Here is a 25,853-nt window from a genome sequence, read left to right as displayed (position 1 = left end):
GTAAAAACATATCTAGCTTTAACAAAAGACCTTCAGCCAGCCCACAAGCAACCTTTAGCTTTTCATGAGAAATGCAACCCATTTGCAAAGAGATGTTCCCGTTTAAACTGCTCACGTGAAGTAGGAACGCTGTCAAAGGAAATGAAAAAAGTATCTGGCCGCTTGGGTGATTATCTTCCTCGTTCTTTGACGTCCTCTATACTAAACTTTCTCAAGCAACGTTGAAGGTGGACTGTGTCATTATCTCCTTGTTCACTTGTTCACACAAGGACAATCTCTCCATGTGCTCTGCCAGATGAGGTCATAAGAACAAGAACATCAGAAGAGCCCTGCTGGATCAGACCAAGGGTCCACCTAATCCAGCATTCTGTTCACACACTGGCCAACCAGCTGTCAACCAGGAGCCCACAAGCAGGACATGAGCGCAACAGCACCCTCCCGCCCATGTTCCCCAGCAACTGGGGTGCACAAGCTCACTGCCTCTGGTCCTGGAGGTGGCACAGAGCCATCAGGAATAGGAGCCATTGCTGGCCTTCTCCTCCAGGAGTTTGTCCAACCCCCTTTCAAAGCCATCCAAGTTGGTGGCCGTCACTACATCCTGTAGCGAATTCCTTAGTTCAACTCTGCGCTGTGTGAAGAAGTCCCTCCTTTGATCTGTCCTGAATCTCCCACCAACCAGCTTCATGGGGTGACCCCACTGGGTTCTAGTATTATGAGGGAGGAAGAAAAATGTCACCCATTCTCAACACCATGCATCATTTTATATGCCTCTAACCAGCCATTTTGGGGATAGGGTTCAGCACTTTGCATTGCTCCTTTACAGTTCTGGGTGGTTCTGACTGAAACCCAGAATGGATTTACAGCCCCACTGAAATCGGAGCCCCCAGCCTCTACTGAACTGCCTTGTTAGATTTTCAGTGGTCTGATCCTGGAAGCAAATGCTCAGCCTGAGAGAAGGGCTGTTAGTCATAAGAACATCAGAAGAGCCCTGCTGGATCAGACCAAGGGTCCATCTAGTCCAGCATTCTGTTCACACAGTGGCCAACCAGCTCTCGACTGGGAATCCACAAGCAGGGCATGAGCGCAACAGCACCCTCCTGCCCATGTTCCCCAGCAACTGGTGCACATAGGCTCACTGCCTCTGATCTTGGAGGTAGCACATAGCCATCGGGACTAGTAGTCATTTATAGCCTTCTCCTCCAGGAATTTGTCCTTTTGAGGCCCTCCGAATTGGTGGCCATCGCTACATCTTGTGGTAGCAAATTCCATAGTTTAACTATGCACTAATGTTTAACTATGTATGAACTATGTATAAGGGTGTTGCTCTTGCTCTGAAAAGAAGTCCTGGAGCTGCACTCCCCCTTGTTCCTATTCCAGTGCCATTGGACAACATTCCTAATTCTTTACTTCAAGATGGAGGCATTGAGCAACAGTGGACATTGTTACTCGGTGTCTCATCTTTATTTTTTCCCTCCCCTTCCTTGTCACATCTTGGCCATCTCTACATTAAAGGAAAAAACCCGCAGTCCTCCCGTTATGGAGCCTTTCCGCATTTACCACGGGCTCCCTGACAGTGACCACGCAATTGCTGAGAGGGGAAGTTTCACATTTTCAATGTTCCATTTAGTGGCTGTTTGATAGCACAACCACGAGTGTACACAGGAGCGGAAATCCAGGATATTTAAATAACTCATTATCTCTGGATCTTTTAAACATGGAATAACCGGGAAGTACCACTGGATGTGCCCTGGAGGTTGACGGCATCGCAGAAAGGACCTGCAAACTTCTGTGAGTGACCCACTACGAGTGCATGATAAAAGCCTCTTGCGTTGGTGTCCTTTATGACCTCCTGAGGAGTTCCAAGGCAGCCTTCATAGTTCACTCTCCCTGTCCTCCTGCCTGCATCATCTCTTATATCCTCACAACAACCCTGTGAGGTAGGTTAAAGGAAAGATGGTGACTGGCCCACAGTCTCCTTATGCATGCCTACTCCGAAAGAAGCCCCACTTGTGCTGCAATTCTAGGCATACATATGTGAGAGTAAAAACTATTGAACTTAAGTGTGTGGGGGTTGCAGCCCCACTGACCTCATGGCTGAGCAGACACATGAAGCCAGTTCTCCCAACTCCTAGTCTAGAAAAGGACAGAGAAAAAGAAAAAGGACAGAATCTAAGGTGGTGTTGGCATATGGGTTTCCAGTAGATTTCAGAATCTTAGCTTGCTTTTTGTAAAACAAAAAACCCAAACAAGTTTCTAGTCCTGATGTTTGAAAAGACTGCACCAGTGATGTCCACATGCTTTCAATATAAACCTTTGTCTGTTGTTCCAGTATCACAGTTCCGCAAAATCCAGCAATCTAGGCAACGCTAAAGGTGCAAAGGAGGTGAAAAGTTTAGAGGAAGAGTCCCAGAAAGAGACAGATTGGGGGTCCTTTCCAGTTACAGGCCCAGCAGCGTCCCCGGCACAGCCAAAAAGGAAGGTTTGATCCACCATGCCAGGTCACCAAAGGAGCCTTATTTGGCTTCACACAGGCTGATTAAAGCTGTCGACTTCTATTATTGTGGGCAGCTAAGGTTGCTAGCTCCCAGAAATTCTTCTTGACTAGGAAGGAATTTTGTTGTATTAAAAAAGTGACATGCCTGCAATTGAGCCATGCTTATGAATGTGGCTTCGAGCCTGATTCTGCAAAGGTTTTCAGAGAACTGCCCTTTTCAATCACCCTAAAAAACAAAACAAAACAAATTCTAACCCTCTTTGTTGCACTGAGGGGGGAGCCCCCAATAGGCAGGTTTCTGCCTTTATTTACTATATTTATACCCCTCTTTTCGTCCTTGGAGCTCAAGGCAACATTTATGGTTCTCTCCCTCTATTTTGTCCTCTTAATGACACAGCAAGGTAGGTTAGACTCTGAGAAAGACAGACCCAAGTTCACCAAAGGAGTTTAATGACTGGGTTGGAATTTGAACCCCAGCCATCCTACTACTAATCCAGGATGGGATGGCTAAAAAGGGGCCTTTCCCTAGGGAGTCTTTGAACAGTATCCAGCTGTGCCATTCCGTTAGTACAAATGATGTTGCACTAGTGGAAACTGGGTTCTGAACTACGCACAAGAATCTAACTAAAGTTATGTTTGCACAAGTGCGGTTGGGCAAGTGGTTTTGCATAACTCTTGTGTGACCAGTTGCACGTAACTCTTGTGCAACTCATGGTGTAACCCATGGTCACAAGCTTTAGTTGTTGCATAACTGCTTGCGCAAGCATAACAGGCAACCGCTTGCACAACGGAAATATTCACTGGAGCCCCACTAGTGCTATTTGAGTTTGCGGAATGAGACCTTTGGATACAGCAATGTCCTAGGCATGTCTACTCAGAAACAAGCCCCGCTAACTTCAATCGGACTTCATTGCAGGTGCGTGTGCAAAGACCGCTGCTTTATATATTTAGTTTAAGCATTTTAAGGTGCCTTTCAGGACAAGAAACCCTCCTAAGGCTAAAATATAATAATCATAAACATGCAACACAACATGATCATAATACCAACTATTAAAACAACAGTTAACACTGCAATGCTTATACAGAAGTACTCAGATCTACTCAGAAGTAAATCCCACTGACTTCAATGGAGCTTACTCTCAGGTACTCTCAGATTATATAGCCTATTTATTTATTATGATTCTGATCCAAATAACAAAATATATTTATTATAAATAAATATCTCTTGAAATCTCAGAAACAGGACCATCAAGGTAGCATAATAATAATAACAACAACGATGATGATGATGATGATAATAATAATAATAATAATATGAAAATAATAATAATGGGCTCACTCATTATTATTATCTGGCAAGAGCAGTCAATGCCATCCTATGCATGTTTACTTGGAAGTAAGCCCCGAGTAAGGAGACACATTCCCTAGCAAATGTGTCTAGGATTGCATAGACGAGGAGAGTGGGGGAAGAAGGTGAGAATTTCCTTCCCAAGTGCAACCGAATTGGCTGGAGCACTGGGCAGAAAACAACAGAATGACATTTAATAGGGATACATGCCAAGTTCTGCACCTAGGAAAAAGAAACCAAATGCACAGTTACAAGATGGGGGATACTTGGCTCAACAATACTACAAGTGAGAAGGATCCTGGAATTGTTGTAGATCAGAAGCTGAATATAAACCCACAATGTGTTGTGGCTGCAAAAAAGGCAAATGCTGTTTTGGGCTGCATTAATAGAAGCATAGCTTCTAAATCCCGGGAAGTACTAGTTCCCCTCTACTCAGCACTGGTTAGGCCTCATCTGGAGTACCGTGTCCAGTTCTGGGCACCACACTTTAAGAAGGATGCAGACAAGCTGGACAGGTTCAGAAGAGGCCAACAAGGATGATCAGGGGACTGGAAACAAAGCCCTGTGAGGAGAGATGGAAAGAACTGGGCATGCTTAGCCTTGAGAAAAGAAGACTGAGGGGAGATAGGATAGCGCTCTTCAAGTACTTGAAAGGCTGTCACAGAGAGGAAGGCCAGGATCTCTTCTCGATCATCCCAGAGTGCAGGACACGGAATAATGGGCTCAAGTGACAGGAAGCCAGATTACGGCTGAACGTCAGGAAAAACCTCCTGACTGTTAAAGCAATATGGCAATGGAACTGATTCCCTAGAGAGGTGATGGGCTCTCCCATACTGGAGGCATTCAAGACGAGGCTGGACAGCCATCTGCTGGGGATGCTGTGACTTGGATTCCTGCATTGAGCAGGGGGTTGGACTCGATGGCCTTATAGGCCCCTTCCAACCCTACCATTCTATGATTCTATTATTTCATCCACTGTGCCATACCCAACTCCTCCCTTTCTTCAGCCATCAGTTTGGGCTACTGAACATTGGCACAAGCCTGGACTGACTCCATCTTGGATTTAGAACCTCAGTTTCACACAAGCCCAAGGCCAGAAACCTGACAACCACAGTCAAATTCCTGAGCCCATCTGGCCTATGGACATACAGAAACGGTTGCAAAGATGTTTTTTCTCCTCTGTGGTGAAGGGAGCCCAGCACTAGAGAGGATGCTTAGGCAGAACAGAGAGACTAGGGTCTCAGCGGGAGTGCTTGCCATGCCAGCTGGACACTGCCCCAAAGCATTCAGAAATCCCTTGGATTCCATAGGTCTTTGGGCATAGACCATCCTAACAGGTCTTTGATCCCTGCAAGATCATTTATCTGCAGACAGAGCAGTTATTTCATAGAGCAGGCTGAAGGACAGAACTGGACAAATAAATTCAAGTCCAGCGGGTCTGCAGGCGAGCAAAGAGTGATGCAAACATCACTCCAAACTGCAAAGGAAGCCCAGCACTGCGGGGCTGTGGCTGTTTCTCTATCCTGGAATTATTAAAATGACAGCAATTCTTGATGAGTCCCCATAGATTTCCATCCACCAGATGAATAACAAAGAAATCCAGGACAAAACATGCTTAATATAAACACAACGTGAGCCGTTTCATGTGGGGCTGGGCCTGGGTGGTGTCTGATCACTTGGGGTCTGATCATTTCCTAAGGTCCCGTTCCCCAGCTGGGGCCTGTATAGTCCGCTCTCTTTCAGGTTCTGTGGGTCACTGACCTCGGAGGGGCGCTGATGGTGATCTGGCTGCTACTGCTGCTGCTGCTTTGGATCCTGCCTCAGGTCACCCAGACAATGCTGAGGTCCACGTGCCTCTTGACCAGCCCTTTCCAAATCGAGGAAGACTATTACAGGCCAGGAGACCTCATTGTAGGTGGGAATTTACCCCGTGACAAGCCATTTTTACCACCAACGCCAAACTTCATGGAAGGCCCGTGGCTGAATCATTTTTCCTTTTTGTAAGTTTACACAGGATGGGTCTGGTATAGAAGTCTGTCTGCTTTGTTTTCAGATTAGAGCTCTACTTCCAGGAATATGCATTAATGATGTTGCTGATGTTTGCAGTTTCCTGGTTTGGTATATGACCCTCAGTCACTTGTCGTTGTCATGGGACCCCGAGAACGTGAGCCGGGACACCTGGGAGGTTAAAGGACGCCCCATCACCCAGGAACCAGCCAGGTGTCCCGGCTCACGTCCTCGGGGTCCCGTGACAGACTCCAAAGTGGTCTGGTGCGCACTTCACGTGGACCGTGTTCACCAGGAGGAATGACTGAGAGCATCTCGTGTACGCAACGTCATGACTGGCGTTCACGCATAAGGAGAGCCAGGGTCCCGGGGGGCCGGGGATTCTCCCCTCTCGCAATTCAGAGTCAGAGGAGAGCGCCCCACCTTCTTAGAGCCATAGAGCCATACAGCTGAAAAGGGGCATTTAATCCAACAAGCTCAACCCCTGCTCAGTGCAGAAATCTGGTTTAAAGGATTCCTGGCAGATAGCTTTCCAGTCTCTGCTCAAATACCTCCAGTGATGGAGGACCCACCAGCTCCCTAAGCAGCTGGTTCCATTGTCTGACTGCTCGGACTCTTAAGAAGTTTTTCCTGATGTTCAGCTAAATCTGCCTCCCTGTAACATACACCCTTTATTTCATGTCCTACAGTCTTGCATGATAGCGAACAGGTTGCGGCCCTCGTCTGTGCAATAATCCTGTAGGTACTTGAAAAGTGCTATCATATCCCCCCCAGTCTTCTCTTCTCAAGGCTAAACATACCCAGCCTTTTAATCTTTCCTCGTAGGACGTAGTTTTTCGCCCCCTGACCATCTGTGTTGCCCTTTCCTGAACTTGTTCTAATTTATATGAATCCTTCTTAAAGTGTGGTGTTCACAACTAGGCACAGTATTCAAGGTGAGGTCCGACCAGCACAGAGTGGAGCGGAGCTATCACTCCCCATGATTAGGCTGTCTTTACACTAAAGAAAAATCCGCAGTCCTCCCGTTGTAGCGCCTTCCCGCGTTCATAGCGGGCTCCCAGGCGGCTCCCATGTGATTGCTGAGAGGGAAGTTTGTAATGTCAAGGTTCCACAGAGATCAATGAAACTGTGCCATCTCGTGGCTGTTTTAATGGCACAACAATAAACTGACAGATCATTAAATTAGATTATTGCAATGCGCTCACTCTATGTGGGGCTGCTTTTGAAGACGGTTCGGAAGCTGCAGCTTGTGCAAAATGCGGCAGCCAGACTGATAACGAGGACCAGAAGATCTGAACATATAAGACCAACTCTGGCCCGCCTGCACTGGCTGCCTATATGCTTCTGAGCCCAATTCAGAGTGCTGGTTTTGACCTATAAATCCCTACACAGCTCGGGATCACAGTACCTGGCAGAACACCTCTCCTGGCATGAACCGACCCATATGCTACATTCCACATCCAAGGCCCTCCTCCAGGAGCCTCCTCCAAGAGAAGCTCAGAGGGTGGCAACAAGGGAGAGGGCCTTTCCGGTGGTGGGTCCCCATTTATGGTGAGGCCCGCCAGGCACCAACATTGTCATCTGTTCATCACCAGGTTAAAACTGCCCTCTTCTCTCAGGCATTTGGCAGTGTATAATGAGTCTCTGACTGGTCTCTGGCTGATCGTTTTAAATTGTTTTCAGTATATGTTGTTGTGTGTGTTGTTTTGTGTCATTATGTGAATGGTTTTTATATTTTGTATAATGTTATCTTAATGGTTTTTAAATTTTGTGAACTTCCCAGAGAGCTTCAGCTATGGGGTGGTATGGAAATATAATAAATGAAATAAAATGAAATAGTACGTTGTTTCTGGATCTTTTTGAGAGGGAATAACCAGGAAATATGCCCCGGAGGTTGACAACATCATGAAAAGGACCCGCAAACTTCTGTGAGTGTGCAATCTCAATAGCAGGATAAAAGCTCTATGTGAAGAAGCCCTTAGAAACTATACTTCTGTCAATGCAACCTAAAATGCATTTGCCTTATTTGCAGCCAGATCACGCTGCTGACGCGTATCCAGCTTGTGATTGAATCCCATATCAAAATGACAAAATCTTGCTTCAGAATGGAGAGGCTTTGGAGACATACTGATGACTGCTGGATTAGGTTTGCTTGAAAAAAGATTAGACTAATTCCTGCAGGACAGGTCTATAAGAGTTATTAACCATGATAGCTAAACAGAGATTCCATGTTTAGAGGCAGTCCACCACTGAATAGGACTTGCTGAGAGTAGGGAGAGAAGAAAAGAGGGGTGTCACCTTCATCTCCTTCTTGCGGTGCACCCAGAAAATATCTTGGCTGACCACAGCTGGAAACAGCTTGCTGAGCTAGATGGAACCAGCTTCGTCTGATCCTGCAGGGCTCTTCTTGTGTTTCTATTCTTATGTTCTTCTAACACACATTCAAAGGGGAAGCTGGATCATAGACATAGACTCATAGGGTTGGAAGGGGCCTACAAGACCAGCGAGTCCAACCCCTTGCTCAATGCAGGAAGCCTGATTCCCAGGCAGTTCTCCATACCAAGTGTGAACCAGGGCTGACCCCGCTTAGCTTACGAGATCAATGTTATGCCTGGTGGAGCTGTGCCGTGGGAAGGACACTGGTGAATTGGTATGTGTTTTTATATGGTTTTATTGTGTGTTTGTTATTGTATTTTGGTTTTAATTGTATGCTGCCTTTGGAAGATTTGTAGCTTGAAGCCTGGGACATAAATAAAACAATTGAATAAGGAGAGAAAAAATGTGCTGAATTAGATGGACCTTTGATCCATGATCCAGCAGAGCTTTTATGCGCTTTTTTGTGAAATGCACCTAGTCAGACTCTGTCTGTGTGTGTAAGTGTCAACAGAAGAATTTAAATCTGTAAATCCTTGTTCTTATGGACTGAATATGGCTGTAGTATAGAGGACTGAAGACGGATTCAGTTGAGAAGGTTTTGTATGTCTTCAGACCAGATGACCATCACTACTCTCCACCTTTCATTGATTCCGTTGGGCTTCCAACTCCACCCACCCCCAAACTCCCAATGTCACTCTCATTGCAGGAGGATACTCAGGTACTATCAGCAGTTCCTAGCCTTGGTGTTCACCATCAATGAGCTCAAGACGGATCCAACTCTCCTACCCAACGTCACGCTTGGCTTCCGCATCTATGACCACAGCGACATCATAAGAAGGGTCTTCTTGGACACCCTGTTTCTGCTGTGCACACGGGGGCGAATGGTTCCAAATTATAAATGTGACAGGCAGGATAAGCTGCTCTCCATTATTGCAAATCTCAACACCCAATCCTCAAGGGAGATAGCATCCCTAATGGGCATCTTGAAGATTCCACAGGTAAGAGGACTTATCTGGGGATAGATATGGACCATAGGCAAAACTGAAAGACACAGAGATGCCAGGGGGTAGTCTTTGAAAACATCCCACCACCACCCCACCTTGTGCTTACCCAGTTTGGCTAAACTGCTGCACAATAAACTTGGTGGTAGCCAGGAACTTTGGGACAATATTATCTTGTGACATCTTAAACGCTCAAAGGTTAGTCTTAGTTGTAAGATGTGATGGTTATTCTTATATATCATAACTATACCTGTGTTATTTGTTGTTTTGTTTTGTATTTCATTCTTTTAACCATTTGTAATCTGACTACAGAATATTTGTTACTGGGAAGTTTGACTAAATAAATAAATTTAAATATATATATTTAAATAAAATAGATAGATAAATGCTACAAGGCTCCCTGTCCTTACTGCAGCCAGCTAACACAGCTACGCCTCTGGGGTTTGGGGGAAGCACCCCACACACACACACACACAATATAACACCTATCATTGTTCTATATACTGGAACACATTTCCATATAAAACAACTTTGCTTTCAGCTATCTGCCTTGGATGCAAACAGAAAGTGTTGGGAGTTAGGGCGGTTCAGAGGTGCCTGAGTGAAGCCCTACTGACTTTGTGTCCTGTTCTGTGTTTCACATGTCCAGACACAATTTTACTGTGGAGGTATTTGTGGAGTGGCCTAAAGTCCCAAAGTATTCCAGGTTGCTTTCTAAGAGTCACGTTTCTTGAATATATTCGGTACGTAAAGGCCTATTCATTGTAATGGTTAGAGATTGTGTTGAGATTGCCTTCCGGCAGTCTTGGCTATTGAGGTGACTCACATGGTGGGATCCTTGAAGTCATCACAGTGCTTCATTTTAAAATGGACATCTTCCTTCAGGGTAAAACCTCATGCCTCTAAGATACGAGTCCATAAAAGCTTGTGCTATAAAAAATGGGCAAGTCTTTGAAGTGCCACAAAACTCTGGGCTGTTTTTGCAGGAATAGACTTATTTATTTATTTCTATGCTGCCCAATAGCTGAAGCTCTCTGGGCAGTTCACGAAAATTACAACCACATAGTGCAGCATAAAACAATATACAGTATGAAAGCTTAAAACCACAATATGCCAGTACAACCAGAATAAAACCTAGCAGCAATGCAGATATTTAAAATACAGATATAAAACACCAGAGTTAAAGATTAGGTGGCTAAAATGCTAAAATACCAGGAGAATATAAAGGTCTTTACCTGGTGCTGGAAGGAGAACAACATAGGCGCCAGGCGAACCTCTCTGGGGAGCTCATTCCACAGCCGGGTGCAGCAGCAGAAAAGGCCCTCTTCCTGGTAGCCACCTACCTCACTTCCTTTGGCAGGGGCTCCCGGAAAAGGACCCCTGAAGATGATCTTAGGGGCTGGGCAGGCATACATGGGAAGAGGCTTTCCTTCAGATTACCTGGCCTCAAGGCGTTTAGGGCTCTGAATGTTAATTCCAGCACTTTCAATCAGGCCTGGAAATGGACTGGCCACAGTGCAGCTGAAAAATGTGAACTGGCGTAATGTGAACTCATTGGCCAGTCCCTGTTAACAATCCTGTTGCCCTTTTTTTGGACCAGCTGAAGTTTCTGGACCGTTTTCAAAGACTAGCGGGCTAACTTTAAATATTCCTTCATTTAGCTTGGTTATGGCTTCTTCAAGCCTATTCAGAGAGAGAAAATGGTATTTCCTTCCTTCTACCGGATTGATCCTGATGAAATTGCTTTATATGTGGGCTTAGTCCGGCTGCTCCTGCATTTCCAATGGAACTGGATTGGGCTGCTTGCCCCCAAGGGTGACAGTGGCGAACATTTCCTTCAGACCCTTACACCAAAGCTAAAGCAAAATGACATCTGTGTGGCCTTCACTGACATGCTTATGCCATATACCATGACGATTCTGCTTTTCAGAGGAATTATTCCTAGTTCTTGGTTTGAGTCCCAAGTGATTATCCTCTTTGGATACTCTGATGTTATACAAGACTTCACAATGTTGTCAGATGCTCATGAAAAAAAGACCAAGACCCAGTTTAAAAATGTCTGGATCCTAACATCCAATAGGGAAACTGCGACGATGGGACCCCACTTCGGACAGCAGCATCTAAAACCTTTCCATGGTGCTTTGCACTTCAGAGTGCATGCAAAGGGTGTGCCAGAATTCAAGCACTTTCTTCAGGCTTTAGATCCATTTCAACCACAAGGAGATATCTTTCTCCGTGACTGGTGGGAAAAGGCATTTGACTGCAATTTTCTGGAACCTGGCCAAACCTATCAAGCAAAAGAGAGAAACTGTACTGGGAAGGAGAAGCTAGAGGACCTTCCACCCTCGGTGACTGAAATGAGCATGACCAGTGAAAGCTACAGCATCTACAATGCCGTCTATGTCGTGGCACATGCATTACATGCTGTGTACATATCAGGATCCAAACATGCAATGATGGGGGAAGAGAAGAAGCTTCTGAACATTCAGCCGTGGCAGGTAATGCTCTCCTTAAGATGTGGCAGTCTTATAAAAAGCGCCTGGGTGGTTGTTTAACGGTCAGGTCCTGGAAGTAAAGAGTGGAGCCTGGTAGAAGGACTTTTAGTTCGTTCCAAAGACCCATCAATATTCTTCCATGGTCATTGGTGCCCTTAAACAGCATGACAAAATTAGTAGTGCATAATGGAGGCTTATAGTGCTATAATAGTGCTTCTTAGCTTGGAAAAAAAGAGGGTCATGATAGAGGTGCACAAAATTATGCCTGGTATGGAGAATGTGGAGATGGAGACATTTTTCTCCATCTCTCAAAAAACTACAACCTGGGGTCATCCTATGAAGCTGATTGGTGGCAGATTCAGGGCAGATCAAAGGAAGCACTCCTTCACACAACGCATCGTTAAACCATGGAATTCACTACCACAGGTTGCAGTGATGGCCACCAATTTGGATGGCTTTAAAAGGTGTTGGACAAATTCCTGGAGGAGAAGGCTATCAATGGCTACTGCTCTTGATGGCTATGTGCTACCTGCAGCACCAGAGGCAGTGAACATGGGTGAGACGGTGCTGTTGCACTGATGCCCTTCTTGTGGGCTCCCAGTCAACAGCTGGTTGGCCACTGTGTGAACAGAATGCTGGACTAGATGGACCCTTGGTCTGATCCAGCAGGGCTCTTCCTATATTCTTATGTATAATAATTATGTATTTACTTACACATGTGGATTCTGTGGAGCAGAGAATTAAGCATGTCTCCACAACACACTGTGCTAGTCTACAAAGCAGTATTGGTCCAAACAAGGATCTGCTAGGGCTCACCTCCTTCTCCAAGGCTCCCATGGCAGTGAGAATGACTCAGTCAAGGTGCAAGTGGATGGGGAAGGACTACCTTGACAAATTGCAGCTTGGACCAGGTGAATTTCGCTGGGAGTGGCAAGAGGGACACTGAAGGCAAAGGCAAGAAGGAAGGAGAGAGTCAGGGAAGCTGGTGGCAGGGTGATGGGGAGAGTGAAAAAAGGAGGCAAGAAAGAGAGCCAGAGGGAGAATCAGAAAAAGACAGAGACGAGGTGACTAGAGAACTTGGAAGAAACAGCAAAGGGGAAATGAGGGAAGAGGTTTACCTACCTAGTAGCAGATAACTTCTCCTATACTTGCCTACAACCCTTGATAGTCCAGGGGAAGGGATATCGACTCTTTGTGGGAACTTAGTCAGGATGTTCAACCCCCTCCCCCCCCCCCAGGAGAAACAAGCAACCTGAAGATGGAGCTGCTGGGAGAATCCTGGCTCTGAGCCCCCAAGGGTCTAGAGCCAAGGGAGGAGATGGTGGGAAGATACCCCCTTCTAGAAGAGAAACATCAGGGTGTGCTCCAGTATAAGGAGATAATATTTGCTTCTGTTTTAAGTCAGTGGGGTGGACCTCTAAGGGAAGGGCCTCATTACTTGAGGCATAGAATCAGATGAGGATCAGTTCCCTCATCTCGGTTACGCATTTGCAAGAAGGTGAGAACTCAAGACTCTGTACCTACTGAAGGGGTGTACAACTAGGCTAAATCATAAATAAAATTATTCCTGTTGAAGAAAGGTTGGGTTCCATGACTTTCATGGAACTTATGGGTCAAGAAGTTGATGTGCCCCTTCCTAAAGACCCACACTCTGCCCCACTCAGCAACCTGTGGAAGCAAGCAGCAGGCAGGTCCCCACCCCCTTGCCAGCTAGCTGCAGAATTTCTTTGCTTGGACAAGCCAAATCCCTCCAACCCCACCCAAAGATCTGAGAGTGCATTGCTGCAAGTAGACACCCCCCTGCAACGGCTGGGACAATGAGTGCCCTATGGGTGTCTGGGTCCCAGCTGGCCCAGCTCAGGGAGACCTCTTTGGAGGAGGAGTACTATGATTCCACAGCGAACCCTCCTCCCACAGAAAAAGTAGGGGCAGCCAGAGGAGTCCCCTTCCAATTATGCTTTACCAGGGGTCTCAAACAACCCCTTCAACCTCACGCCAAGCTGTTCCTGGGTTCCCAAAGTTCCTTCCTTGTTCTGCAGCTCTCCAGGGCAAAGTGGGAGGTTCAGAGTAATGGATAGAGTACCCACTGGCCTGCCAGAAGACCCTTTCACCCAGGGTCTACTCAGGAACAAGGGATTACTTTGGAGGAGGGAAAAATTCCAGCTGTAGACTATAAGGAAGCAGACCCAGCTGCAACTGCTGAACCAGGAAGAAAGGTAGTTGATGTCATGTCTATAAGCCACTTTCGCTGGGTAACTATCTCCCTTTGAGCCCTTACCTCCAGCTCCTTGCTCATGGCTAGTGTGGAAGCATCTTTAGGCATTGGCTGCCTTTACACTAAAAAAAAGCCCAGCAGTCCTCCCATTCTGGAGCCTTTCTGCTTTTATCATGGGCTTTCAGGCACCGACCATGTGATTGTAAGAGGGGAAGCTTTTAATTTTCAAGGTTCCATCCGACACAATGAAACAGTGCCATCTACTGGCTGTTTCAATCGCATTACATTCTGACTTTTAAAAATGGTTCATTAGTTCCAGATCTTTTTGGAGTGAAATAACCTGGAAATACCTCTGGATGTGCCCTGGAGGTTAACAACGTCATGAAAAGAACCTGCAAACATCTGTGAGTGAGCAAACTCAACAGCAGGATAAAAGCTCTGTGTGAAGGAGCCCACTGAACTAAACAATGGATTACAGGAAAGAAAATGAACTCTTTCCTTGCTTGATGGCTATCAGAGCATGTTAGAGAGAGATTATTCAGCATTACAATGAGTAAACCTGTTTTCTAATAGTTCCTTTCATTTCAGATTCTTGCCTCTTTGGCGAACGTCCGGTTTAATAACAGTGCTGGAGAAGAAGTCTCTTTCACTGAAACTGGATATATATCAACTACTTATGATATTTTGAACTGGATGTTCTTCCCAAATCGGTCTTTTGTCCCTGTGGAAGTTGGATGGGTGGATTCAGGGGCCCCACCAGGCCAAGACTTCACCATTCACTCTGATGTAATCATGTGGCCTACAGAGGTAGGGTTGAAGTAAATATCCTAAGGTCGCGGGAGGATTAAATAATGTTGTGTTCTTATCTTTTGGAATGTAAGATATCTTTCTAGATAGAACCAAAGCCCAACTGAGTCTAGAAAGGGGTCATTGCCCAGTGATCATATATATGCTTTGCATGCAAAAGGTCACAGGTAGGGATGGGAGAACCAGAAATGCTTTGAGGTCACTGAAATTCTCCAGTCTTTCCTTCAAAACTCAGTGTGGTTCTTGCAACCTGTTTTTCATTTCATTCGAATGGGAAAGTGCCAATTTTTCAAAAGTTGTGCAATTTTCAAGTTGTGCATTTTAACTCGTGCATTTTTAAAGTTGTGCATTTTGTGAATGCGAGCACCAGTTTTTGTTTGTTGTTTATTCGTTCAGTTGCTTCCGACTCTTCGTGACTTCATGGACCAGCCCACGCCAGAGCTTCCTGTTGGCCGTCGCCACCCCCAGCTCAGCTCCCCCAAGGTCAAGTCCGTCACCTCCAGAATGTCATCCATCCACCTTGCCCTTGGTCGACTACTCGTCCTTTTGCCTTCCACTTTCCCTAGCATCAGCATCTTCTCCAGGGTGTCCTGTCTTCTCATGATGTGGCCAAAGTACTTCAGTTTTGCCTTTAATATCCTTCCCTCAAGTGAGCAGTCTGGCTTTATTTTCTGGAGTATGGACTGGTTTGATCTTCTTGCAGTCCAAAGCACTCTCAGAATTTTCCTCCAAAACTACAGTTCAAAAGCATCTATCTTCCTTCGCTCAGCCTTCCTTATGGTCCAGCTCTCGCATCCATAGGTTACTATGGGGAATACCATTGCCTGACCTATGCGGACCTTTGTTGTCAGTGTGATCACTCTTCACTATTTTATCAAGATTTGTCATTGCTCTCCTCCCAAGAAGTAAATGTCTTCTGATTTCCTGGCTGCAGTCAGCATCTGCAGTAATCTTTGCGCCTAGAAAGACAAGGTCTGTCACTGCAGCCACGTTTTCTCCCTCTATTTGCTAGTTATCAATCAAGCTGATTGCCATAATCTTGGTGTGTTTTTTGAGGTTTAACTGCAACCCAGCTTTTGCACTTTCTTCTTTCACCTTTGTCATAAGGTTCCTCAGCTCCTCCTCGCTTTCAGCCATCAAAGTGGTATCATCTGCATATCAGAGATTGTTAATGTTTCTTCCAGCGATTTTAACTCCAGCCTTGGCTTCATCAAGCCCAGCATGTTGCATGATGTGTTCTGCATACAGGTTGAATAGGTAAGGGGAGAGCATACAACCCTGCTGTATTTCTTTCCCAATCTTAAACTAGTCCGTTGTACCGTGGTCTGTTCTTACCGTTGCTACTTGGTCATTGTACAGATTCCACAGGAGGCAGACAAGATGACTTGGTATCCCCATACCACCAAGAATTTGCCACAATTTGTTTTGACCCACACAGTCAAAGGCTTTAGAATAGTCAATAAAACAGAAATAAATGTTTTTCTGAAACTCCCTGGCTTTCTCCATTATCCAGCGGATATTGGCAATTTGGTCTCTAGTTCCTCTGCCTTTTCTAAACCCAGCTTGTACATCTGGTAATTCTCGTTTTGCTGGAGTCTACCTTGCAAGATCTTGAGCATTACCTTACTGGCATGTGAAATACGTGCCACTGTTCGATAGTTGGAACATTCTTTGGTGCTTCCCTTTTTTGGTACGGGGATATAGGTTGATTTTTTCCAATCTGGTGGCCATTCTTGTGTTTTCCAAATTTGCTGGCATATGGCATGCATCACTTTGACAGCATCATCCTGCAAGATTTTAAATAGTTCAGCTGGGATACCGTCATCTCCTGCTGCCTTGTTATTAGCAATGCTTCTTAAGGCCCATTCAACCTCACTCCTCAGGATGTCTGGCTCTAGCTCACTGACCACACCGTCAAATCTATCCCCGATATTATTATCCTTCCTATACAGATCTTCCGTATATTCTTGCCACCTTTTCTTGCTCTCTTCTGCTTCTGTTAGGTCCTTGGCATCTTTATTTTTGATCATACCCATTTTTGCCTGGAATTTACCTCCGATGTTTCTAATTTTCTGGAAGAGGTCTCTTGTCCTTCCTATTATATTACCTTCTTCCACTTCCGCACACTGCTTGTTTAAAAATAATTCCTTATCTCTTCTGGCTAACCTCTGGAATTTTGCATTTAATTGGGCATATCCCCCCTCTCACTGTTGCCTTTTGCTTTCCTTCTTTCTTGGGCTGCTTCCAGTGTCTCAGCAGACAGCCATCTTGCCTTCTTGGTTTTCTTTTTCTTTGGGAGGTTTTTTGTTGCCGCCTCCTGAACAGTGTTGCGAACTTTTGTCCATAGTACTTCAGGGACCCTATCTACTAAATCTAGTCCCTTAAATCTATTCTTCACCTCCACTGCATATTCATGAGGAATATCAGTGAGCTCATATCTAACTGATCTGTGGGTCTTCCCTATTCTCTTTTTTGTCTGGTTCTAAATTGTGCAATAAGAAGTTCGTGATCTGAACTACAATCAGCTCCAGGTCTAGTTTTTACCGACTGCATAGATATCCGCCACCTTTGGCTACAAAGGATGTAGTCAATCTGATTTCGGTGTCAACCATCTGGTGAAGTCCATGTATAAAGTTGTCTCTTAGGTTGTTGGAAGAGAGTGGTTGTTATGCACAGTGAGTTGTCTTGGCAAAATTCTATCAGCCTATGCCCTGCTTCATTTTGTTCTCCCAGACCATGCTTGCCTGTAATTCCAGGTGTCGTTTGACTACCCACCTTAGCATTCCAGTCTCCTGTAATGAAAATAACATCTTTTTTTGGCATACTATCCAGTAGGTGCTGCAGATCCTCATAGAGCTGATCTGCTTCTGCTTCTTAGCATCTGTGGTTGGGGCGTATATTTGGATCATTGTGATGTTAAATGGCTTACCCTGAATTCGAATTGAGATCATTCTGTCATTTTTTGGATTGTATCCAAGCACTGCTTTAGCCACTTTATTATTAATTATGAAGGCTACTCCATTTTTTCTGTGGTCCTCTTGTCCACAGTAGTAGATCTGGTGGTCATCTGATGTGAAGTGGCCCATTCCAGTCCATTTCAGTTCACTGACACCCAGAATGTCTATATTTAATCTTGACATCTCCCCAATAACCACATCCAATTTGCCCTGGCTCATAGGTCTTACATTCCAGGTTCCTATGGTGTGCTGATCTTTAGAACATCGGATTCGTCATTCACCACCAGCACCATCGGCTGCTAGCCGTCCTTTCGGCTTTGAGCTAGGTGCGTCATCACATCTGGGGCTAGTTGAACTTATCCTCTGTTCCTCCCCAGTAGCTTTTTGACCATCTTCCGACCTGGGAGTCCCATCTTCCGATGGTATACTGACATATCTCTGGTTGTACTGATCCATTTAGTTTTCATGGCAAGAATACTGGGGTGGGTTGCCGTTTCCTTCCCCAGGGATCGTATTTAGTCTGACCTCTCTGCCATGACCTTCCCGTCTTGGGTGTCCCTTCACGGTTTAGCTCACGACGTCATTGAGGGAGCACCAGTTTAGAAATTTGCAAACAGTTTCAGAGAACATGCACTCCCATTTGCATTTATGGCTGTGAGCGGGGCATTTCTGAGAGATTTGCAAACTGAAATGAAGTTCTCATACACCCCCAAGTTCAATCCCCAGCGTATCCGCTTAGTGTTGAGTAGGACTTCTGTCTGAAACCCTGGAGAGCCACTGACAGCAAATGCAGACATTACCAGGTTAGGTGGATCTAGTGATGGACAGATCACCTGAACTGCTGTTGCTGCCTGCCACCACTCACCCTGGAGGGCTTGGCGAGTGGTCTGGGAGTGCCCTGTAGCTGCCTTCTCCTTGCTGCAAGCCGCCATCTTTATTCAAGATGGGGATCTATAAAATCTGTATACTTAATGTTGTGGGCGTACAGAGCCACTGCTGCAACATAGGTGTAAAGGGCTTGTTTATGCCACTAATGTTGCAGAGATGGTCCTGTACAGCCACCATTTTGTGTAACATTAAATATGCAAAAATTATGGAGCCTCCATCTTGCATAAAAATGGCAGCTCACATCAAGGAGTGAGCAGCTACCAGCCACTCCCAGACTGCGAGGTGCTCCAGGAGCTGGTACAAGCGTGCCCCATGGCTCATCAAGCAGTGGCCCAGGCGCGTGGGAGTCTGCCGGACTCCTGAACCCAGTCGGGCACTCATGTGGACCAAAGGTCTGACTCAGTATAAGGCAACTTCCTTTTGATTCATTTGGCCTTGTCTCAGGATTTCCTGAGCTGTGTTTTTTGCATGCATGTAGCTGAGCATGGATCAATAATTAACTTGTCACACTCGATTTCCAACAACCAAGTGTCAGCAAAGAAATGTGGGTTCAATTCCTGATATAGAAAACAGAAACTATTTACAGGACTCTGAGATTAGGCATTTCTTTCCATCTTCTACTTCAAAATATCAAACAATATTTACAGAATCACAGGTATGAAAACACAATGTGTATACAAATATAAAAGTAGCTGTTGCAAGCAAAGCACCTTTTATTTTATTTTTCTGAGAATTGTCGTAGGAGCGTGCCTTTCTTAGAAAAGAATAGAACGTCTCACCAACAGCACATTTATGAGCTCTCTTCAAAGGAGTAGAGAAGTCAAGATGAGGACAGTGTTTTCATCCCGATGACTCTCAGCTTTCTCCCTAATATGTATAGGATTTCTTATGAGCTGATTGCATGCTGCTTCAGAAAGAATGGAACATAAGCTCAGGACACTAACACTGAGTTATTAATTTTACCAAAATTTCCAGCTATGGTTATTGATTAATGGATTCATTTCATCCCCCCCGCAACGCGCACACACACACACACACACACACCTGAAAAACGCATTTCCTTAAGATCCCAAAACAAAATACTGAATCTTAAATCACATCTGTGTTCTCTTCTGCAGGTGTATTGTCTTGGGCTATTTTAACCCTGAGCTGTTTGCCAAGTTACATTTACTTCCCCAAAGATTTCATGCCATCTTTACTTGTTTATATCATAAGCTGAAAGGATACACAATAGTATCTTTATTACTCAAATAACCATCCCTCCTTCAAACTCCTTATCTACAACATAAACTGTTTTCCCTTCATTTTAGTGGGAAATGGTTCAAACTTGTTTTTAACTTGTCACTTGTTTGGCTAACACTTGTTGGGTCAAAAGTTACAGCATGTCAGAGTAAATCCAACTGCTACCATCAAAGTTATTCAGACTTAATGAGAGTTTATTTAATATTGTATATTCTTTTCTTTAAAATGTGTAGAGACCACAGTGCTCTCTAATATTTGTGACAATATTTGTGTGTATATCAAGTAGTATATGTTTTATATAATACTTTATTATCATGGTCCTAAATAACCTCCACCTCTCCAGAAGAGATTTAGTCCTCCAGAATGGGTGACCCTATTTTATCGCCATTTCCATCACATGGAAAAACTGAACTAATTCTCTTTCCCCTTTTAGAAGATGCCCCTTGCAAGGTGTGTGGAGAGGTGCTCTCCAGGGTACCAGAGAAAAGTTCCAGAGGGGAAGCCGGTTTGCTGCTATGAATGTAATCATTGCCCAGAAGGGACGTTTTCTAACCGGACAGGTAGCTTTAACATATTCAAGTGTGGAACGTATTGGTGGGAACAGAGTGTGAGAGGAGGGACATGAATCATGGATGAGGGGTGCAGTCTGCAATTTTCCTTAGGAATGCAATGAAACTTTGGATTGGGTGCCTCTGTAGTTCCAAATTTAGTTGTTGTTTTTTGTACACAGTATTCATTGTTTATAAACTTGTGCACACTCCGGGAGAAAGCGGAGGACAGGAAGGCCTGGCGTGCTATGGTCCATGGGGTCACAAAGAGTCGGACATGACTGAACGACTGAACAACAACATTCATTGTTTCCTGAAGGAATCTTCTGTTTCTGTCATCATCCTCATCCTCATTCTACCATTAATAGAGTGGGCCAGCCCAATTCATTTTTCTGCCTGAGCATCAAATGGCAGCCCCACCCTACAAGCCAGGGAAATGCTTGTAACCTTCCAATTTTATGTATTTATGTATTTATAATATTTGTAAACTGCTCCATTTCTAGAATAGATTTCTGAGCAGTTAACACCAGAGATAAAACAGTAAAAGGATAACAAAAATTAAGACGCCAGATTAAAATCATGCTATAAAACAGAATACCAATAGAAACCGTGACTGGTCAGTTAAGGAATGCCTCCTGGAACAGTGCTGTTTTCAGGAGGTGCTGGAAACAGCACAGTGTTGGTGCGTGCATGATCTCCAAGGGCAGGGGATTCCAAAGAAAGGGGGCCACCACACTGAAGGCTCTTCTCCTGGTGGACTTCAATCGGCCATAAATCCATCTAGAACCACCAGGAGCAAGCCCTCTGATGACCTCAGTGACCACGCAGGTTGGTAGGGGAGAAGGTGCTCTGTCAGGTACCCTGGTCCAAAGTTGTTTAGGGCTTTGCACACTATTAAAGGTAAAGGTGTCCCCAACCAGTCGTGTCCGACTCCAGGGTGTGGCGCTCATCCCCGTTTCTAAGCCGAAGAGCCAGCGCTGTCCGAAGACGCTTCCGTGGTCATGTGGCCGGCATGACTGAACACCAAGGTGCACGGAATGCTGTTACCTTTCCTGCCGAGTCGGTACCTATTTATCTACTTGCAATTTCTTGCTTTCAAACTGCTAGGTTGGCAGAAGCTGGGACTGAAGACGGGAGCTCACTCCATCACGCAGCACTCGGATCTCGAACTGCTGACCTGCCGACCTTCCAGTCTGCAGTCTTAACCACTGAGCCACCGCGGTCCCTTGCACACTATTACTAGAACCTTAAACCTGGCCTGGTAGCAAACAGGCAGCCATTGTATTTCCCTCAGCAAAGGAGCTGCATGCTGAAAAGGGGCAGCTCCCCACAAGAGGCTGGCTGCTGAGTTCTGCACCAGCTGCAGCTTCTGAAGCAGCCTTAAGGGCAGCCCCACAGAGAGCTCATTGCCGTAATCCAGTCTTGAGGTTAAGAGCACCAGTACCAACGATCTCTACCTGAGCTCCCTCCACCTACCCCCACACACATGCAATTACACTGTTGCCGAAGACTCTACTCTGTCCGTGGCATATCATGTTTACTCACACTGATTTCATGTCTAAAAAGGCGTTTGCTCTAGTATCCAACTAAGACAGGGAAGACTCGTGTTAAATCTTCACTCAGCCTGGAGGGTCACTGGGAGACCTCAGGTCAATCACTACCTCTCAACCTAACCTATCTCATAGGGTTGCTCTGAATATGAAGATGGGGAGGTGGATCATGCACACAATTTTTAGCTCCTAGAGGAAAGGTGGGATATACATACAAATGTTAAAAAGGCCAGCAAAGAGTAAGGGGACTGGAGAGCCCCATAGCCCAAAAACAATGCAAAAACAGTGTTCTTTTCCCTTTATTAGTCATTATCTCGTAGGCACTATGCATTGTCTCATAAAGTGTAAAGTGGTGCACATTGTGGCAAAAAAACCCAGCTTCAAGTCTAGCCTGATGGGATCTGAGCTAGTGGTGACCGACCAGGAAAGAGATCTTGGGGTTGTGGTGGACAGCTCAGTGAAGATGTCGACCCAGTGTGCGGTTGCTGTAAAAAAGGGGAAACTCCATGTTAGGATAATTAGGAAAGGAATTGAGAACAAAACTGCGAATATCATACTGCCCCTATGCAAATCTATGGTGCGGCCACACTTGGAATACTGTGTACAGTTCTGGTCACCACACCTAAAAAAATATATTGTAGAGCTGAAAAAAAAAGTGCAGAAAAGGGCAACTAAAACAATCAAGGGGCTGGAGCATCTCCCCTGTGAGAGAAGGTTATAACAGCTGGGATTGTTTAGCTTGGAAAAAAGGAGGGGACATGATAGAGGTGTACAAAATTGTGCATGGAGTGGAAAGTATGGATAGAGAGATTTTTTTTTCCTCTCTCAAAATACTAGGGTCATCCTATGAAGCTGATTGGTGGGAAATTCAGGACAGGTAAAAGGAAGTACTTCTTCACACAGTGTATAGTTAAACTATGGAACTCACCATCCCAGGATGTAGTGATGGCCACTAATTTGGATGGCTTAAAAGGGGGTTGGCCAAATTCCTGGAGGAGAAGGCTATCAATGGCTGCTAGTCTTGATGGCGATGTGATACCTCCAGTACCAGAGGCAGTGTGCCTATGTACACCACTTGCTGGGGAACATGGGCGGGAGGGCGCTGCTGCACTCATGTCATGCTTGTGGGTTCCTGGTTGACAGCTGGTTGGCCACTGTGTGAACAGAATGCTGGACTAGATGGACCCTGGGTCTGATCCAGCAGGGCTCTTCTTATGTTATGTTAAGTGCCTTTACCCTAGCTGCACTTAGACTCTCTAGCCTGCTTCTTCCTGCTCTGGTCTTCTGACTCTGCTCTCGCTGCTCTGGTCTTTCTGACTGTCTCTCTCTTTATACCCTCCTGCCCCAAAACTGAAAGTACTGTTTCAAACCTGAAGAAATGAAAATTAACTGAGGAAATGAAACTGAAACCTAAACAGGGAAATGAAACTATTCCCCTCAGGGATACTCCCTCCCAGCAAACAAACAAAAAACCCAGGCCACTAAGCCTGACCCTTTTTTTTTCCTTTGCATCTGTAGGCCCCAAACCTTCACATCTATCATTTCAAACTTCCTAAATGGCTCCCATTCCTGTTCAGATCAATATATCCTGTATCTTCCCTGCTTAACCCTAAGAACCCATGCAATTTTGTTTAGGATTACTAAATCCCACATTTCAATGCATCACTCTTCGTTGAAGCATTTCTATTCTTTTCTAAATCTTGACATAAAGAAGACACACTGCTCATATTACATAAAAGAATAGTTTTTCTTTGTTCTTTGGTACTACATCTTTCAGCTAAGTTAGCAAGCAAATTCTAGTATCCAGAGGTATAAGATTTTGTAAAATGTTACCAATATTAATAGTTTCTTTCGAGTATATTCTCGCCTCAGAACAATTCCAGCAACAATGCATAAAGTTTGCTCTTTCCACACTTCCAACAAATATCCTTACAGTTTTCATAGATCTTTGATAACTGTTGCATTCATATTGCATTTAAACCCAGTCACATCTTAATACTTGTAACTGCTCATTTGTGATAGAAAACTCAATCCCCAAATATTTTTGCTCATTTTTTTGTGTACTTTACATTTTGCCTCACTTTCCAATATTATTAGTTCCTGTTCTGGAAAATAATAAGTTAACAACTCTGATTTAGTAATATTCATCTCATTTGACAAGCACCCATGAAAGGGCTTTCTCCTGTGTCTTCCCAAACTACAGATTGTGCTCCCTCAAGAACGACAATTGGCCTCCACTCTTTTGGCCTTTAGAAAGTATATGGAGAGTCTTTTCAGTCTGGCTTTCCAAAATATGTAGTTTTAACCTTTTTGCTGTTTTAATGTTCTTGTTTTTGTTTTAAGCATAATATATTCTTTTTATATTTAATATAAAACATAAATAAATGTTTTTATTTTAAGGTTTTATTGTTTTACATACCATGATTTTTTTAGCAGATAAGGCATTATATCAATATAAATAATGAAATTATAATTATAGAAAAAAGACGTCTTTTGCTTGTTTAATTATTTATTTATTTGCTCATTCAGTGTGGGCTGAACATTTTCATCATGTCTAAGATACTTCTGTAGCTATTGCTCATTCCAGATGCAGATAGTTGTGACCCTTGCCCAGATGATCAACACTCAAACAAGAACCAAGACCAGTGTATCTCCAAGAATATCCACTTCCTTTCCTTTCAAGAGACTCTGGGATTTGTTTTAGTTTCTCTAGCTCTTTTCCTCTCTCTGATCACATCTCTAATTCTGACAACATTCATTAAACACCGTGACACACCAATCGTCAAAGCCAACAACCGAGACCTCACCTACATCCTCCTCATCTCCCTCCTGCTCTGCTTCTTCTGCTCCTTTCTGTTCATCGGCCGACCCATGAAGGTCACCTGTCTTCTCCAACAAAGTGCTTTTGGTATCATCTTCTCTGTTAGTGTTTCTTCCATTTTGGCAAAAACTGTCACAGTGGTTTTGGCCTTCATGGCTACCAAGCCAGGAAACATGGCAAGAAAACTCTTGGGGAGACAACTGGCAAACTCCATTGTCCTAGGCTGCCCCCTCATCCAAGCTGTTATCTGTGCTGTCTGGCTGGTGACCTCTCCCCCATTTCCAGATTTGGACTTCCATTCCCTGGATGGAGAGATCATAGTGCAATGCAATGAAGGTTCAGTCACCATGTTCTATACAGTCCTGGCTTACATGGGTTTCCTAGCCCTTGTCAGCTTCACAGTGGCTTTCCTTGCGAGGAAATTGCCGGACAGCTTTAACGAAGCCAAGTTCATCACCTTCAGCATGCTGGTGTTTTGCAGTGTTTGGGTCTCCTTTGTGCCCACCTACCTGAGCACCAAGGGGAAGTCCATGGTGGCTGTGGAGATCTTCTCCGTCTTGGCCTCTGGGGCTGGTCTCCTGGGTTGCATCTTTCTCCCCAAATGCTACATTATTCTCCTGAGGCCCAATCTCAACAGCAGGGATCATTTAACAAGGAAAAAAGATTAAGGAATCTAAGACTTTAGAACATGCCCTACTAGTCTAACTTCCCATCAAGTATACTGATAAAATTATGCAGAAATTGATTGGCGTGGGGAGGTTGTTTAGTTGTTAAACAACCATGTCCTTTCTACACTGCTGAGGCATTTGCTCTTTCCCAGTCAACTGGAAGTAGAATTAAAATGGTGGTCTGTATGGGACTCTATTCCCCATTAAAATCCCGCAATTGTTGAATTATTTTAAAATTGTGCTATGCACTATCGAGAATTAGTATTATATATGACACAGGGCACCTGCAACACAACATTGCATTATATGCTCAAGCCCCTAAGGGTTCAGGGTTCCTGTCACTGAGTCATATCCTCTGGGATTCCAGAGAATTCCACTGCAATCCTCACTTCTATTGTAAGATCATTGAACTCTGCACAAAGTTTTCTATTTTTCT

General features: G+C 44.7%; 1 protein-coding gene across 1 annotated transcript in view; it reads left to right on the top strand.

Annotated features, from left to right (window-relative positions):
* Nucleotides 1–25,417, top strand: part of LOC146333665 (vomeronasal type-2 receptor 26-like) — a 32,727-nt gene extending 7,310 nt beyond the window's left edge. Inside the window, exons 4-11 of the mRNA XM_084825666.1 lie at nt 2,330–2,479; nt 5,586–5,842; nt 5,949–6,113; nt 8,932–9,223; nt 10,888–11,724; nt 14,525–14,743; nt 20,264–20,390; nt 24,516–25,417. Coding sequence (XP_084681792.1) covers nt 2,330–2,479; nt 5,586–5,842; nt 5,949–6,113; nt 8,932–9,223; nt 10,888–11,724; nt 14,525–14,743; nt 20,264–20,390; nt 24,516–25,417 — 2,949 coding nt within the window. The remainder of the gene's footprint in view (nt 1–2,329; nt 2,480–5,585; nt 5,843–5,948; nt 6,114–8,931; nt 9,224–10,887; nt 11,725–14,524; nt 14,744–20,263; nt 20,391–24,515) is intronic.
* Nucleotides 25,418–25,853: the final 436 nt, after the last annotated feature.

This window comes from Heloderma suspectum, chromosome Z (genome assembly GCF_057233095.1).
Source record: "Heloderma suspectum isolate Gila_16-S chromosome Z, 16-S_ref, whole genome shotgun sequence".
In the NCBI taxonomy this organism is placed as follows: Eukaryota; Metazoa; Chordata; class Lepidosauria; order Squamata; family Helodermatidae; genus Heloderma; species Heloderma suspectum.
The sequence above is the reverse complement of the archived record's forward strand: the minus strand, read 5'-3'. Positions and strand labels throughout refer to the sequence as shown.